This window comes from Solea senegalensis, linkage group LG8 (genome assembly GCF_019176455.1).
Source record: "Solea senegalensis isolate Sse05_10M linkage group LG8, IFAPA_SoseM_1, whole genome shotgun sequence".
In the NCBI taxonomy this organism is placed as follows: Eukaryota; Metazoa; Chordata; class Actinopteri; order Pleuronectiformes; family Soleidae; genus Solea; species Solea senegalensis.
The window spans coordinates 23,913,494-23,927,453 of record NC_058028.1 but is presented as its reverse complement, the minus strand read 5'-3'; the positions used below and the strand labels follow the sequence as shown (position 1 = coordinate 23,927,453).

At 42.3% G+C, this 13,960-nt stretch overlaps 1 protein-coding gene across 5 annotated transcripts in view; it reads left to right on the top strand.

The window, feature by feature from the left end:
• The window catches only part of LOC122773705 (kinase suppressor of Ras 1-like), a 33,401-nt gene that overhangs the window by 16,725 nt on the left and 2,716 nt on the right, over window positions 1-13,960 (top strand). For 4 of the 5 annotated variants that reach the window (XM_044032578.1, XM_044032577.1, XM_044032575.1 and 1 more), the window contains 16 exons: window positions 403-550; window positions 791-1,148; window positions 2,055-2,218; window positions 2,313-2,379; window positions 4,259-4,342; window positions 4,438-4,499; window positions 5,282-5,394; window positions 5,510-5,684; window positions 6,873-6,930; window positions 7,420-7,474; window positions 8,616-8,867; window positions 8,950-9,146; window positions 9,286-9,382; window positions 11,590-11,723; window positions 11,827-11,958; window positions 13,359-13,494. In XM_044032578.1, coding sequence (XP_043888513.1) covers window positions 469-550; window positions 791-1,148; window positions 2,055-2,218; window positions 2,313-2,379; window positions 4,259-4,342; window positions 4,438-4,499; window positions 5,282-5,394; window positions 5,510-5,684; window positions 6,873-6,930; window positions 7,420-7,474; window positions 8,616-8,867; window positions 8,950-9,146; window positions 9,286-9,382; window positions 11,590-11,723; window positions 11,827-11,958; window positions 13,359-13,494 — 2,166 coding nt within the window. In that variant the 5' untranslated portion in view covers window positions 403-468. The remainder of the gene's footprint in view (window positions 1-402; window positions 551-790; window positions 1,149-2,054; window positions 2,219-2,312; window positions 2,380-4,258; window positions 4,343-4,437; window positions 4,500-5,281; window positions 5,395-5,509; window positions 5,685-6,872; window positions 6,931-7,419; window positions 7,475-8,615; window positions 8,868-8,949; window positions 9,147-9,285; window positions 9,383-11,589; window positions 11,724-11,826; window positions 11,959-13,358; window positions 13,495-13,960) is intronic. The other variant, XM_044032574.1, reaches the window with a different exon arrangement.

Genomic DNA, 13,960 nt, shown 5'->3' with positions numbered 1-13,960 from the left:
TTATCTTTTTTCATTTTTTTTCCTTAGGTCTATGACCAGCTCTTGTTTTGGCGGTGTTAAAAAGTAATGGGTGTAAAGGTTGAAGAGTATGGGCTGAGGACGTGTAGGAGTCCATTTCAACCCACTTTACACTCTTGTTATGTGAAGATCATTGAAATAACTAAAGTTCCCACTGGTTATGATTGATGTATAATCAGATCACATTTGATTTATTGAACTTAGTTGCAGGGATTGTTACTATTTTAGGGCATTTATGGTTATAACCAGGGAAAAGAAGCACATAGACATGAACACTGATTAGACTTTGTATCCTGCTGATTACAGTAGTAACAGCTTTGCTTGTTGCAGTTGCGTGTTGTCTTGTAAACCAGTGATGGTGATGTCCCGCTTGTCCTCCGACAGGCTGCAACAGGGAAGCCCTCAGTGGACTGCGTGCTGCAGACGTCCAGCTCTGAGCTGCAGGACACGATGAGACGCCTGGGCTCAAACTCGGAGGATCGCTCCCGCCTCACTGCCGCCCTTTCCTGCCTGAAGAGTGCGGATGAAACAGGTGCGAACACTTAGCTGGCCGCGTGTGTGTGAAAGCGTGTTTAAAATTCTTCATTTGGATGTTTGGAACTTACCAAATGAAGCAACAGTAGACCAGCAGCTGTGTTCCTGCGAGCTAAAAATGCTGACGCTCTCTGTGGCTTTTATTTGAGCTGGTCAAGCCTGTCTAGTTGTATTCTCACCAGGATTTGGTTTTGTGGGGAAAATGCTGGGACACAAAGGTTGTCATGTCTTTTTGCAGGAGGTGACGTGAAGCCTGACTCGGACCTCCAACAGGACAGTGATGTCTTCTCTTCCACTAGCTCGTTGCCCCTGCAGCCTGCCAGCGGCCGAGGCCCCTCCATCTCCATATCAGTGGCCCCTTGTTCATATGACCAAAGACTGTGCATAACGCCAGATGAAGCAATTGACGTCTTCACCCCGGAGCCAGTCACCCCTCCGGCCACTCAGGTGTCAAAGACGCGCACCGCGAGGCAATCGCACACGTCTCCTCCGCCTCCTCGCAAATTGCTGCAGCTCTTCCCCGGCATCGCACTGACGAGGTGCAAGAGTCAAGAGTCGCAGCTCGCCAACCGCATCGAAGAGCCCACCTCAAACAAGTGGGTTTTAGAATTCAACTATAGCAGATTTCTTATGTAAATTAACAAACTAACCTTGGATTTTATGAACGCGTCTGTTATAACAGCCTTGCTGTTCACGTGACATCAGAAGCATAACAGCTATGCTAACAAAGTGAAACTGCAGAAGAAACTACCCCTGCTTTTGTGAAACATGACTGAGGTCAAACAAGAGAGCCTTAGGTTAAGGCAGGGGTGTCAAACATACGGCCCGGGGGCCAGAACCGGCCCGCCAGAGGGTCTAATCCGGCCCACAGGATGAATTTGTTAAAATTTCACACTAATCTAAACGTAATGTCAGATGCTCCAGATACCCGTGACTAAATGTTTGTGCCTTTATAGATCCAGTGTGCTGTGTAAATAGTACATTTAGGCATGATATTGTTGAAATTGCACTTATATTTCTCAAGAAATATCATGTTTTTAAAATGATCCTTCATTAAATGTAAAACAAAGGAGAAAAAACAAAGGAGCTCTTGTTGTTCATAGGTTATTATTCTATTATTTTGCTCTTTTTACTGGTCCGGCCCCCTTGAGATCAAATTGTGCTGTATGTGGCCCCTGAACAAAAATGAGTTTGACACCCCTGGGTTGAGGAATGAATCCTGGTTCTCTGAGTCGTCCGTAGGGTCAGTCTGATGAGAGTGTAGCAACATTAGCAACAAAAGTTACACACTGGAGCTTTAAAAAGACTGCACAAATAACCACATGTAAGATTTATATTTGCATCAATTATCAAGTCAGAATGGACTAATCCAACAATTAATCCATTGTGTAGTCCAACCGTTGTTTTCTTGGTGCAGGTGAACTGTGCGTGTCACAGGATGAGGTGGACTACAGTATCTGAGCTCTCGCAGTGAGTGCTCTCCTTTCTCTCCTTCTGTGTAGAATTTGTAAGAGGAACAAAGTGTTGGCTATGCTTCAGATCAACGGCAGCGGGAACAGTCCCGAGGACTCTGCGTTCCGCTCGCCGCTGCTGTCCGCCCGGACACCGGGTCCTGTTCCGGCCTCGGCACCATACACGATGTCCGCCGTCCCCAACCTGCTGGACAGTGAGTCCTCGTGAAGACGCTGTGGCTGAATTTCTGCTCTAATGATGCTTCTGTGTTTCCTGTTTCCATTGTGTGCTGTTTTTGCTCGGCACAGATATGACCATGACCAGAGGTTCCCCTCAGACGATGAGGAGAGACATTGGCCTGGCCATAACACACAGGTCAGTCACCGTGATGCTCCAAAAATACAAAAGAGGTTAATAAAAGTGTGAAAGGTTATAATTAGGATATTTTTGAATGCCTGAAGCAGTTGTCTGTGAAATCTTAGTGTTTGCTCAGGGCTCTGACAGTAGACCTAGGAGAAACTTTTATCACTTATCTCTAGCTGCTTCTTCCTGCTGATTGACAGCCTTTTTATCTGGAAACTGAAACTCTTAAATCACAAGGCAACACCTTTGATCTCAATGATAGAGGTAGCAGTAGCTTGTGTGTGTCATTAACCTTCAAAGACTTGAGCAGGCATACAGTATATGATGAGCCTTTAAAACCTGTTCTTCCTTCTGTCTCTACTGTAGAGCTGAAACCATCAATCACTTATTAATCGATTACTAAGTTAATCTACAACTATTTTGATAATCGATGAATCGGTTTGAAGCTTTTTTCATGATTAAAACGAGATTTACGATTGTTTAAGTTTCTTAAATTTGAATATTCTTAATGTCTTTGCTCTGGATAACAAAGAAATCATTAAAAGTTGATCATTTTGGTTTGTGGACTAAACAAGACATTTGAGAACATCATCATTTCCAGGTTTGACAAACACCGATCAACATTTTTTGATCGAGAAAGTAATCGACAGATTTAGTTGCAGCTCTACTCTACTGGTTGCCGTGTTATCGATGAGAGTGAGTTTCTGTGTCGCAGGCTGTTTTAAAAACAGTGGTGCAGTCAGTCATGATGAGTCAGGACCTCAAACAACCAAACTTTACAAAAACCTGAACTCGCCCTGTAACCACAACAGTAAATTTGCCTCTCTGACATGAACCACAACCGATTTTAAATAGAAACGACTTTTATCAATTGTTTGTGTCACTGGCCAAGATGAACCCACAAGGACAAATTTGCTGTGTGATGCTTCTACAAACAAACACCCCCACAAACTATTTTGGAATGTTCCACTATCATTGCTGTGGTTTCCTGTGAACTCCCTATGATAGTCGACCAGGAACAGACAGTATGACTCGCTTAGCTGTCACACTGCTACACCCGCTGCTATGAACCGCTGTGGACTCGGTGCTGTGGTTTTATAAGAAACCAGGAATCTGAACAATGCAGAGTGCTCAGGGTCTGAACCACTGTTTATTTCACCATATAAAGTGAATGTTTTCATATCAGTCTTCATCAACTGCATGATAAAAATACACTGGGTTTCATTTTGTGGCCTGTTTTTCCTCACAAACCTGCACTGGCTGTGATCACTGGTTAATGTGGTGTTAAACCTGCACTCAGTTATTGTTTAGCTCAGCAATATTGTCTCAGGGTCACCACCTGCCCTGAGGTGGCACCATAGGAAGTTGTAGAATCTGAGTTCTAAAAATATACCCAACCATATGTTTTGTCTTCGATGCACAGAGTTGGACAAACCTGATAAAAAATAAAGGTCATGTATTGTGTTTAATCTGCACTTCATCAGACTCAGCCCACCACACCCACCCCCAGCTCTCAGTCACAGAAATAGACTAAATCAGGAGTGGGCAACTTTTCTCCCCACAGGGCCAGACGGACATTGATGCATGCAGAATGAAGTGTAACCTGTAACAGACTTACGTTTTGTAGCGGTCATTTTAAAATCACTGATACATAAACACTCCCCGAGGCAACTTAAAAACAGAGGTCACACTGTTTTCCATAAGTTCAATGCTGCTAATGCAAAGATGCAGCGGTAGAACCTGAAACCTGTCTACACTTGCAGACAGATACTGAACATCACCTGCTTTTATGTTTGGTGTAAACAGTAACTGGTCTAACTGCTAACAGAACAGTGGGAGCATGCATGTCAAAGGTATCTTAGATCTATAACACTTATCTGTTCCTTTGTAGGTTTTCCACCAAGTCTTGGCTCTCACAGACGTGCCAAGTGTGTCACAGGAGCATGATGTTTGGTGTAAAGTGCAAGCACTGCAAGTAAGAGACGGCAAATAAAACCTGCCCCGCTCTGTGTGTCTGTTCACCGTCGTGCATGCTGTGGTCTCATAAGTCATCACATCGTCTGTTCACAGGTTAAAGTGCCACAACAAATGCACCAAAGATGCTCCCTCATGTCGGATTTCATTTCTAACATGTAAGCAACATTCAACATCATGTTTGTTTTTTTTTTATTTGAACTGTGGTAGATTTAAATCAAGCCAGTCATCTTCAGCAGATAACAGGTGCATTACATATTATTATAATAGTAATAATAATAAGCTAAGTGATCTGAGCGAGAACTAGACTTCTGCACCTCCTCTAGACTCTGTTCCCTGAATTTGACCAATCACAGGACAGTTGAGAGAGAGAAAACGTGAGCGCTGGAAAGGTCGCCATTCCAGCTTTGGCAACAAGTGTCAAAGCTGCAAATCAACCTAAACAAAGGGGGAAAAAAGTCAGACAATTCATGAAATAAATGATATTTCAATGTGGATGGAGTATTTTTAGAGATGAGAGAAAGAAAGGGTGCTCCTGTTGGCTGTGAAGCTAAGCAGCGGGGCATACACGTCCTTTTTGGTGGAAAGGTCACCGTTCCAGCGTTAGCAACAAGTGTCCATGCTGCAAATCAACCCAACAAAAAGGAAAAAGTCAGTTAAGTCAGCAATAAATCATATTTCAGTGTGGATTTCAGAGATGGAGACGGGTCATCTGTCACATATAAAGTGTGTGCAGCAGTCCTTGCTCATCTGGTGGGAGGGGCTCAGAACAGAGAGCCTCCATCCCAAAAATGTTAACCATCTAAAAATGTGTCTGTTTGCATGTTTCATTCATGAAAATGATGCATTTGCTCACATTAGTTTCCCCTGAGATGTGTGAATTACTCCTGTATTGTTCCATGTGATGTGAAATGTTGTAATTCTTGAATCTGATTCGCAGTGCCAAGGATGCGCAGGGCAGAATCAGTGCCCTCAGATATCAATAATCGCATTGATCACACAGCAGAGATCCCACTGCAATATGGCACGTTGCCAAAGGCAATAAACAAAAGGGTGAGAAGAGATTTTACTACCTGAAGACGACTGATTACATTAGAAATGTACGACTGAGATGACGTCAATGCACTGGGAATGAACTGTGTGTGTGTGTGTGTGTGTGTGTTCACAGGAGCCTCCCGCCACTTTAAACCAGCTGGATTCCAGCAGTAACCCGTCATCAGCCACCTCCTCCACACCCTCCTCCCCCGCACACCTGCAGCAGAGTAACCCCCCAAGCGTCAGCGCCACCCCACCTGCCAACCCTTCTCCACGGGGCTCCAGCGACAATCGCTTCAACTTCCCAGGTCAGCGGCCTCACCCTGTCACTCACTGGTGTCACTCAAGCCCCATTTGACATAACATCCTTTCATAATTGATCCGATTAGGTAAACTGGACACTCTAAAATGACCATAGGTGTGATTGTGAGAGTGGATGGTTGTTTGTCTGTGTGTGTCCCTGTGATGGTCTATGTCAGCTGAGATTGGCACAGCACCCCCCCACGACCCTCATGTGGAGGATGAAGTGGGAGAAGATGGATGGATAGATTTAGCCTGTAACATCCTGGGCCGTGGATCATGGTCTGAAGCAGTGCAGCCATTGGGCACTGTTGGAGCTAGTGTTTGCCAGTACCTATCAGAGCTGCTTGATTGGATAAAACAATTAGTCATTTGAACCATTAAACAAAAGAAATCATTTGACAATCAGTGTTAATAGATCAGAGGATTTCCGCTGAGGAGGAGGTCTCTGATCTCTATCTTGAGGATGCGTTGTGTTTACACACATGAGGCACATTTTTCCCCAAACCACCTCTGACTATAGTTGTGTGCTTTGATCTCTAGACACACCCACTGGATGCATTCAGAACTCATCTTAGTCTTGTCCACTTATGATTGGATCAATGAAGACTGGTCTGAACAGGGTCTCACACACATGTCTGGATGATTTGTTTTTAGAATGTGTTTGTCCTGGCATGTGTTTCTGACCTTTAGTCCACAAACACTAATAAAAGTATCAGAAACACGGCCCTTTCTAATACATAGACAATACCAGCTTGTAGAACAACCACACAGCTTCATATGGAGACATGCAAGTCAGAAGTGATTGTGGATATGTTTTTATTTTCTTTAGTTTGAGCGATATTAAACTGCTGGTAAAGTGGACACAGCTGCTTTAGATGAGTAAGCATGAGTGGATGATTGCTGTTACTAATGACTAAATTACTAAATGTACAATGAAATGACTCAGCTGGCTGCATCTTTTGGAAGCTCTTAGAAGTGCTGACGTTGTCAGGATCTAACCTTTTGCCCAAACCACACCATAATAGGTTTTTTCAAATGTTTAAAACAGCTGTCTTGGGACCCTGACAGCACATTTTAAGAAGTTTCCCACAACACTTGAACCAATCAGGAGCCCCAACTCCCCAAATGTGGCAGACCTCTGTGCTTGTGAGGTCAGACTGTTTGTCCATGAATTAAACTTTGTTTTCCAACAGATGTCCCTGTTTCCATGAGTGCTGCTGTTCCACATTCAAGCAGCCACAATGACTCTGGGTAAGAGACGCCAGCACTGATACACAGACCCTTAAAAAAAAACAAAAAAAACAAGCTTCCAAATATGTGTTTTATGTTGGCCACCAGAGGGCACTGGCAAATTACTCTTTACACTGAAAGATAGCCTCAACACATTTATGAAACAATTCTAAAGCACTTATTTGAAAGATTATTGTTTGTGGATATTAATAAATTGTACTTTACATTACATGTCATTTGGCAGACGCTTTTATCCAAAGCGACTTACAATAAGGGCATTTAAACATTTGGGTACAAACAAGAACTAGAAGTGCTTCAAGTAAGCCAAACTATAAAGTGCTAGTCAATTTAAAAATTAATGTTTTGATCTTCTCACCCTGCTTTAGAAAAGGTCCATCAGTGCGTTCAATTTTAACTTAATCTCTGGTGACACATCATGGTCCTTTTGTGCCTTAATATCATATATTTCTTACATATAATGACGTTTAAAACACATGTTTTTCCTCACAGAGCGTCACAGGTGACCGTCACTGAGACACAGCTCCCATCCACAGAACATGGAGCGGTGAGTATACGTGACAAATGTGCTTGTGTAGTATTCATGTCCTGCAACATAGCTTTTCCATTTCTGTATAACCAGTATACTACATCATGTACAACGGAGTATTAGGGCCTTTTGAGAATATAGTCCTAATGTTATGAGAATAAAGTCAGAATTATTATTCAAGCAAAGTCCCAGATGATCAGCTGCAGCCTGCGTCAAGATAAGAAACGTTGAGATGAGAGCATTTTGTGAAGTTACATTTTGATTGGGGCTTCACAAACACAGACATTCTTAATATTTTCACATCGCATTATCTTCAAAAGGACTTTGAAAACATTGAGTAACTGAGTCTGTTTGGAAGAAAGAATCAAACAGACTTGGAGGAAATCATCTCGTTTGTTTACAGGTGAAGGAAATGGCTGCTAGTGGTCGACTGCAAGGCTACCACCGGTTACATCTGCGGCCTGTTGCTATTTAATAATAAAACATTAGATAATGATAAATGTGTAATAATATTACGACTTAATTCACGCAAGATTCCAACTTTATTCGTGTAATATTATAAACGTCATAATATAACGACTTTATTCTCGTAATATTATGACTTTTATCTCGTAATATTATGACGTTTTTAATACTACGACTTTGACCCTAACACTCGTCGTAATCATCAGAGGAAGTTGGATAATATATTAAGCAGCACAAACTGTGTGATGTATAGACACCATGTCTGTGATGTTCTTCAAATTCTCTCTGGATTGTAACGAGCAAAGCACAACCTCCATTCCTTGAGCTCCTGTTGTCCTCAAAGTGAAGCAACATTCTAAATTGCTGCCTCCATAATTCTATCAACAATGTCATCCAATCTATCAAAAATAAAGAAAAATGAACACAAACTTGCCAGTAGATGCAAACATGTTGACAGAATGATGGTCAGGTGATACAAAGTAAGTTTTGTGAGCAACAGTTAAGTGTTGAGCGACGTTGTCCTCTGTCATCGCTGCAAAGTGAGAAATAATCCTAAGAAACACATCTTGTAGCATAACAAAATAAACAAGTGCTCAAAGTTGACCCCAGACATGTGAACATTGTTTTTGAAGAATATTTTCTGGGCCCATTTTGTCCATCAGCCAATGTCCCTTTATTCTGCTATTTGTCCCAGCAGGAGGGGGCAGAGGAAGACTACCCAGCTGAGGACGAGGAAGCAGCTGACCAGAGCAACGCTAATAATAGTTATGCTGCCGAGGAGTATGATGAAGATGAGCTGGAGGACCTGCCGTCCTCCATATGTCGCCGTGGGACCGCTGGTCGCTGGAGGGGCCAGATCTGTCGTAAAGCCAGCCAGACCAGCGTCTACCTGCAGGAGTGGGACATCCCGTTTGAGCAGCTGCAGCTGGGAGAGCTTATTGGCAAGGTGAGGATGGAGACAAAGTAGACATGGACCAACAGTGTCTCGGTCCAACCCAGCTGACACATTTGTCTGTGTGACTGTCCAGGGTCGCTGGGGGAGGGTGCATAAGGGTCGCTGGCACGGTGAGGTGGCCATTCGCCTCATGGAGATTGACGGCAACAACCAGGATCACCTGAAGCTCTTCAAGAAGGAGGTGATGAACTACAGGCAGACCAGGCACGAGAATGTGGTCCTGTTCATGGGCGCCTGCCTGGCTCCGCCCCACCTCGCCATCATCACCAGGTGATTTGTCAGAATTAAGTTTGTTATTATTATTATTATTATTAGTAGTAGTAGTATTGATATCAACAATCCATACGTACTTCATTTTTGATATACTTGATGTGTTTTTCAGTAATATTTCATGTGTTTTGTTTTATAGTTTCTGCAAAGGTTTGACTTTGTTCTCTGTTGTGAGAGAAAGAGGTCACATGCTGGACATCAATAAAACCAGACAGATTGCACAGGACATAGTCAAGGTAAGCACTGCTGTCTGTCTGTCTGTCTGTCTGTCATTGGTAAACATACAGTGTGTTGTCTTTTACCGTTCCCACCACAGACGAGGATTCGAGTCACATGATTCACTCGAGTCAGACTTAAGTCACGTTTTTTTTGTTTTGCTTTAGACTTGACTTGATAAATCGATAAAGACATGCAACTGGCTGAGGGTTGGTGGGGTTATTTCCACGGTCTCCTGCTTTGACCCATGGAAGTCTGTTGACTTTCGATTCTGGGCAGCCCAGACTGGGAGCGGATGGTTGACGTGCGGCCGGACAGTTTCAAGTGTCTGTTGCTTTGAACGCCAGAGCTTTGTTGACTTCCAACCCTACACACTCTAGATTGGGAGCTGATTTCCTCCAGTTGCTGCTGGATCTTGGACAGCTCATGAGATGTGAACCGCCTCCTCCTCTCTGCTGTCTGTATCTTTGCTGTCTGCGGCTGCTGCTGCTGCTGCAAATTCTTTCTCCTTTTTGAGGAAGCGAACGAGGACATACACGAGGAAGTGGAGGAAGTGGACGAGGACAAACTGGATGTTGGCATGGAGCCTGTCGTCATCCCTTCTGGAAATTGCTTTGAGATTATCCTGAGACCTCCAGACAGCATGAAGACATTGTCAAATCCTCGTTGGCACATGACGGTGGCCGCCTGACTGGCAACGCTCTCGTCCTCATCGTACAAGATGATCATTTTCCCTGGTACATTTTTATATCCCCACATTTCTTTGATTCCCTCCTGTTGAAATAGCATGGGCAGTGGAAAACTGTATGCACCGATGATGTGACAGCGGTTGTAATCATCTCGCTGCCGTACGTCCAGCAGCATGTAGGGGCAGTTGGGATAGGGTCTGTCCGCCAGCTCAAGCGCCGACGCCTCACTCTCGAGGCTCATGTCTCGCTCGCAGCTGAAAACACCAAAGTGTGTTGACTTTGCTGTGTTCCGCAGATGCTCAGTGTCCCTGGTGTCTCTTACATCCTGGTGACTGAAGTGACACCGCAGGTTTGCATCTTTGCCTCCGTGTGAGTCACTGTCTCTCTCGATCTCATTCACGTCTGACGCGGAGGCTGCCTGAATGATCATTTGTGCAAACGTCGTCACCTTTAACCGCTTGAATATTTCATCTTTACGAAACTTGAAATACAGTCTCCTCTCCTCTAGCCTTTCCATGTATTGTGAAAGGCTGGCTCCTGTATCCAACGTGGTTTTCACATTCTGATACTTTGGGTTTTTCTGTATTTTTTTTTCCCCATACTTCACATTGCCTATTCCCCAATTGAGTGTCATCCTCCTGTGTATGGTAACACGAAGAGATTTATTTTGTTCTTTGGTGATTTGCGGCAGTTGATGTAACGTTGCGCTGCTGCCGTTTCCACTCTGATGACATCAACACATTCATCATATCAAAGGCAAGAGTATTGATGACATCGGTGTTTGAAGGTGAAAGTGAAGGAAAGTTAAATGTTTGAGAAACAGGAAATACGGTCGCTTCATGACACACGTGTTGTCTGCAGCAGCAGTGTACCACGCCTGTTGCCTTGTGGCACCAGCGCCGCCCGTGACTCTCATGTAGGAGGATAAAGATTAGACAATGAAGGGATTAATGAATTTAAACAGACATTGACAACAAAGGCAAATGCAGAAAAATCCATTACAGACAATTACAGAGTAATGACAGATGCCAACTGTACTCCAGTTACTCCACCACCCACTGACTAATCAGCAGTACTCACACGGCTGATCTTTGCACATGTAAAGGTCAGATCAAAGGCAGATAATAATAATCATTGTCTTCTCATCCAAAGTGCATTTTATTGAACGTAGGGAGAAGCCGAAAGAAGGTTGAGGTAGGAGTCAAGACATTGGCAAATAAACTGAACGATTTAAAACAATTGGACCCTAATTAAATAATACACATAGAAGAAATTATTTAAATCTAAATATGATACATCTTATGTAGGCTTTGTATTATTTTTCATGCATTAGAGACGGTGAAATGCAAGATTTTCGATTAGTTTATGTTGATTTATGACGTGTCTCCTACATATAGAATTCCAGGGAAACTGTTTGGCAACTAAAATTATTGCACTGTGAGTAATTGTGTACGTGGAGGTGTTACTCAACCATGAACATGCTCGTCATCACCCACTCTCTAGAATAAATGTATAAATGTGTTGCTTCTCTTCTGCAGGGAATGGGTTATCTTCATGCCAAAGGCATCATTCATAAGGATCTGAAGTCTAAGAACGTGTTCTATGACACAAACAGGGTGGTCATCACAGACTTTGGCCTGTTTGGGATGTCTGGCGTGGTAGAAGAAGGCAGGTAGGAGTCAAATAAAGCGAAAAGTTAATAAAACAATTTTAAAAAATCACTCTGTATGTCTATATGAATGGTTATCTTTAATGTGTGTTTTCAATGCATTTAGACGGAATAATGTGTTGCGGATACCCCACGGCTGGATTCACTACCTGGCTCCAGAGATTGTCCGTAAGATGAGTCCAGAGGTGGATGACGACCAGCTGCCTTTTTCCAAAGCTGCTGATGTCTATGCCTTTGGGTACTGACCAATGTTTATTGCACTTAAACACTAACACTCAAGTTATGCTTCGTTTCAAATGGAACAGAAGCACTGAAATATAGTTTATGTTGATAATCTTGATGATTATTATGTTAAGTTTCAGAAGTGGATTCTTCTGTTACAAATAAACATGGAGGTTTGATATAAGGAATGCTTATTGCATCAGGTTAACTGAGAAGTTGCCAGTGTTTTGATAATTAATCACAGGCAGAAGTTCTACACTGGCACTTTAAAGTTAGAATTTAAAAAAAAGTTTGATTTATAAGGTGTAATATTGTCATATAATATTATAGTTCCAGAATGTTGGCTCATACTGGCATTTTGAAGATTTGGTCCGAGAAAGTAAGGTTGTAATTCTGGAACGTCGGCTCGTGTAAGGTTGGGCTTCTAGAAAGTTACAGGAGTAGAGGTAGTAAAGAGGAATAAGATTCAAAGTGTTTATTGTCATATGCATAGTAAAGAAACACGTTTCCCTGTACAATGAAATTCTTACTTTGCTGTCCACTCAAAAACACCAGCATAAAGTAGAAAAGAGATGCTTTTGTAGAAAAAAAGTATAAATATACATAAGAAAAATATAAATATTACAAAGAAACTAAAATAACATATATGCATAAAATAAGTGTAAACATATGCATATATACAAGGAATAAGAATATTACAAAAAAACTAACATAACATATATGCATAAAATAAGTGTAAACATATGCATATAAACAAGAAATAAGAACTGTACATAAAGTGAACACTGGTTGTGCAATTTAACAGATTTAAAGTGACATGTTTCAGGTTTTAAAGTGACGGTAACAGATTAAAGTGACAGTGTAACCAGGTGACAGGATTATTGTAGTCCCGTTCAGCTGTTGAGCATTCTGATGGCAGTGGGGTAAAAAGAGTTCTTTAGACGGGTTGTCCTGCATTTGGCACTCCTGTACCTCCGTCCTGAGGGCAGGAGTGTAAACAGTCCATGTTGTGGGTGGGTGCTGTCTTTGATGATGGTGGCAGCTAAAACATGTTCTTGAGTAAGAAACCCACCAATCAGAATCATTTCCAAACAGCGGCGAGGATAAGCATCAATGGCAGCACGAACACGAGAGAGCACAGGAATTAATAAAAAGGCAAAAACATAGGGTCAACATTAGAGTCACCTAGACTCACTATAGACTTGCAGTATAGTTTGTGAATTAGTTTCATATGTGTTTGCGAAAGGTCATTCAGAATAAAATCACATCAAAGACAAAATCACATGGATAGAGAAAGTCCATGTGCTCTGAAAGCTTTATGTCCATGTGAGCCACTTACGACAGACAGAAAGTGAATGAGAAAGACTCTGAGCTGCCTGTTCTCTGTCTCTGACCTTTGTGTCGTGTCACTTTCAGCACAGTCTGGTATGAGCTTCAGGTCGGAGACTGGCCAATCACCAACCAACCTGTGGAAGCTAAAATCTGGCTCGTTGGCAGCGGTGTGGGCATGAAGAATGTGCTGACAGATGCCAATCTGGGGAAGGAGGTTACGGTGGGTCTGCTAACATGGCACAGCAACAAGCCTCACCATTCATTGTCATCTTTAAGCCAGAACCTACTATAGACTGCCCAAATTGATGATTTTTTATATTGCGAGTTATTGCAACCACAGCACATATTATTATTATTATAATAATAATAATAATAATAATGATAACAATAATATAATAATAAACTTTATTGTACAAGAATTGCAGCTCAAAGTGCTTCATAATAAAAGGAAAATAACATTTCAACAGCAAATCCAACAATATAATATAATAATGCAGCTAAGACTGGACTCGTATGCTCTCTCTTCCTGGTTCTGGTTAATAAACGAGCAGCTTTTGGATGAGCTGAAGTCTGTCAGTGGTTTTCCTTGGCCAGTAAAAAAGTACATTACAATAGTCAACAAGTTTTTCAGCATCTTTTAGATTTATAAATGGTCTTACTTGACGTTGGCCATACGAGTCAATTCA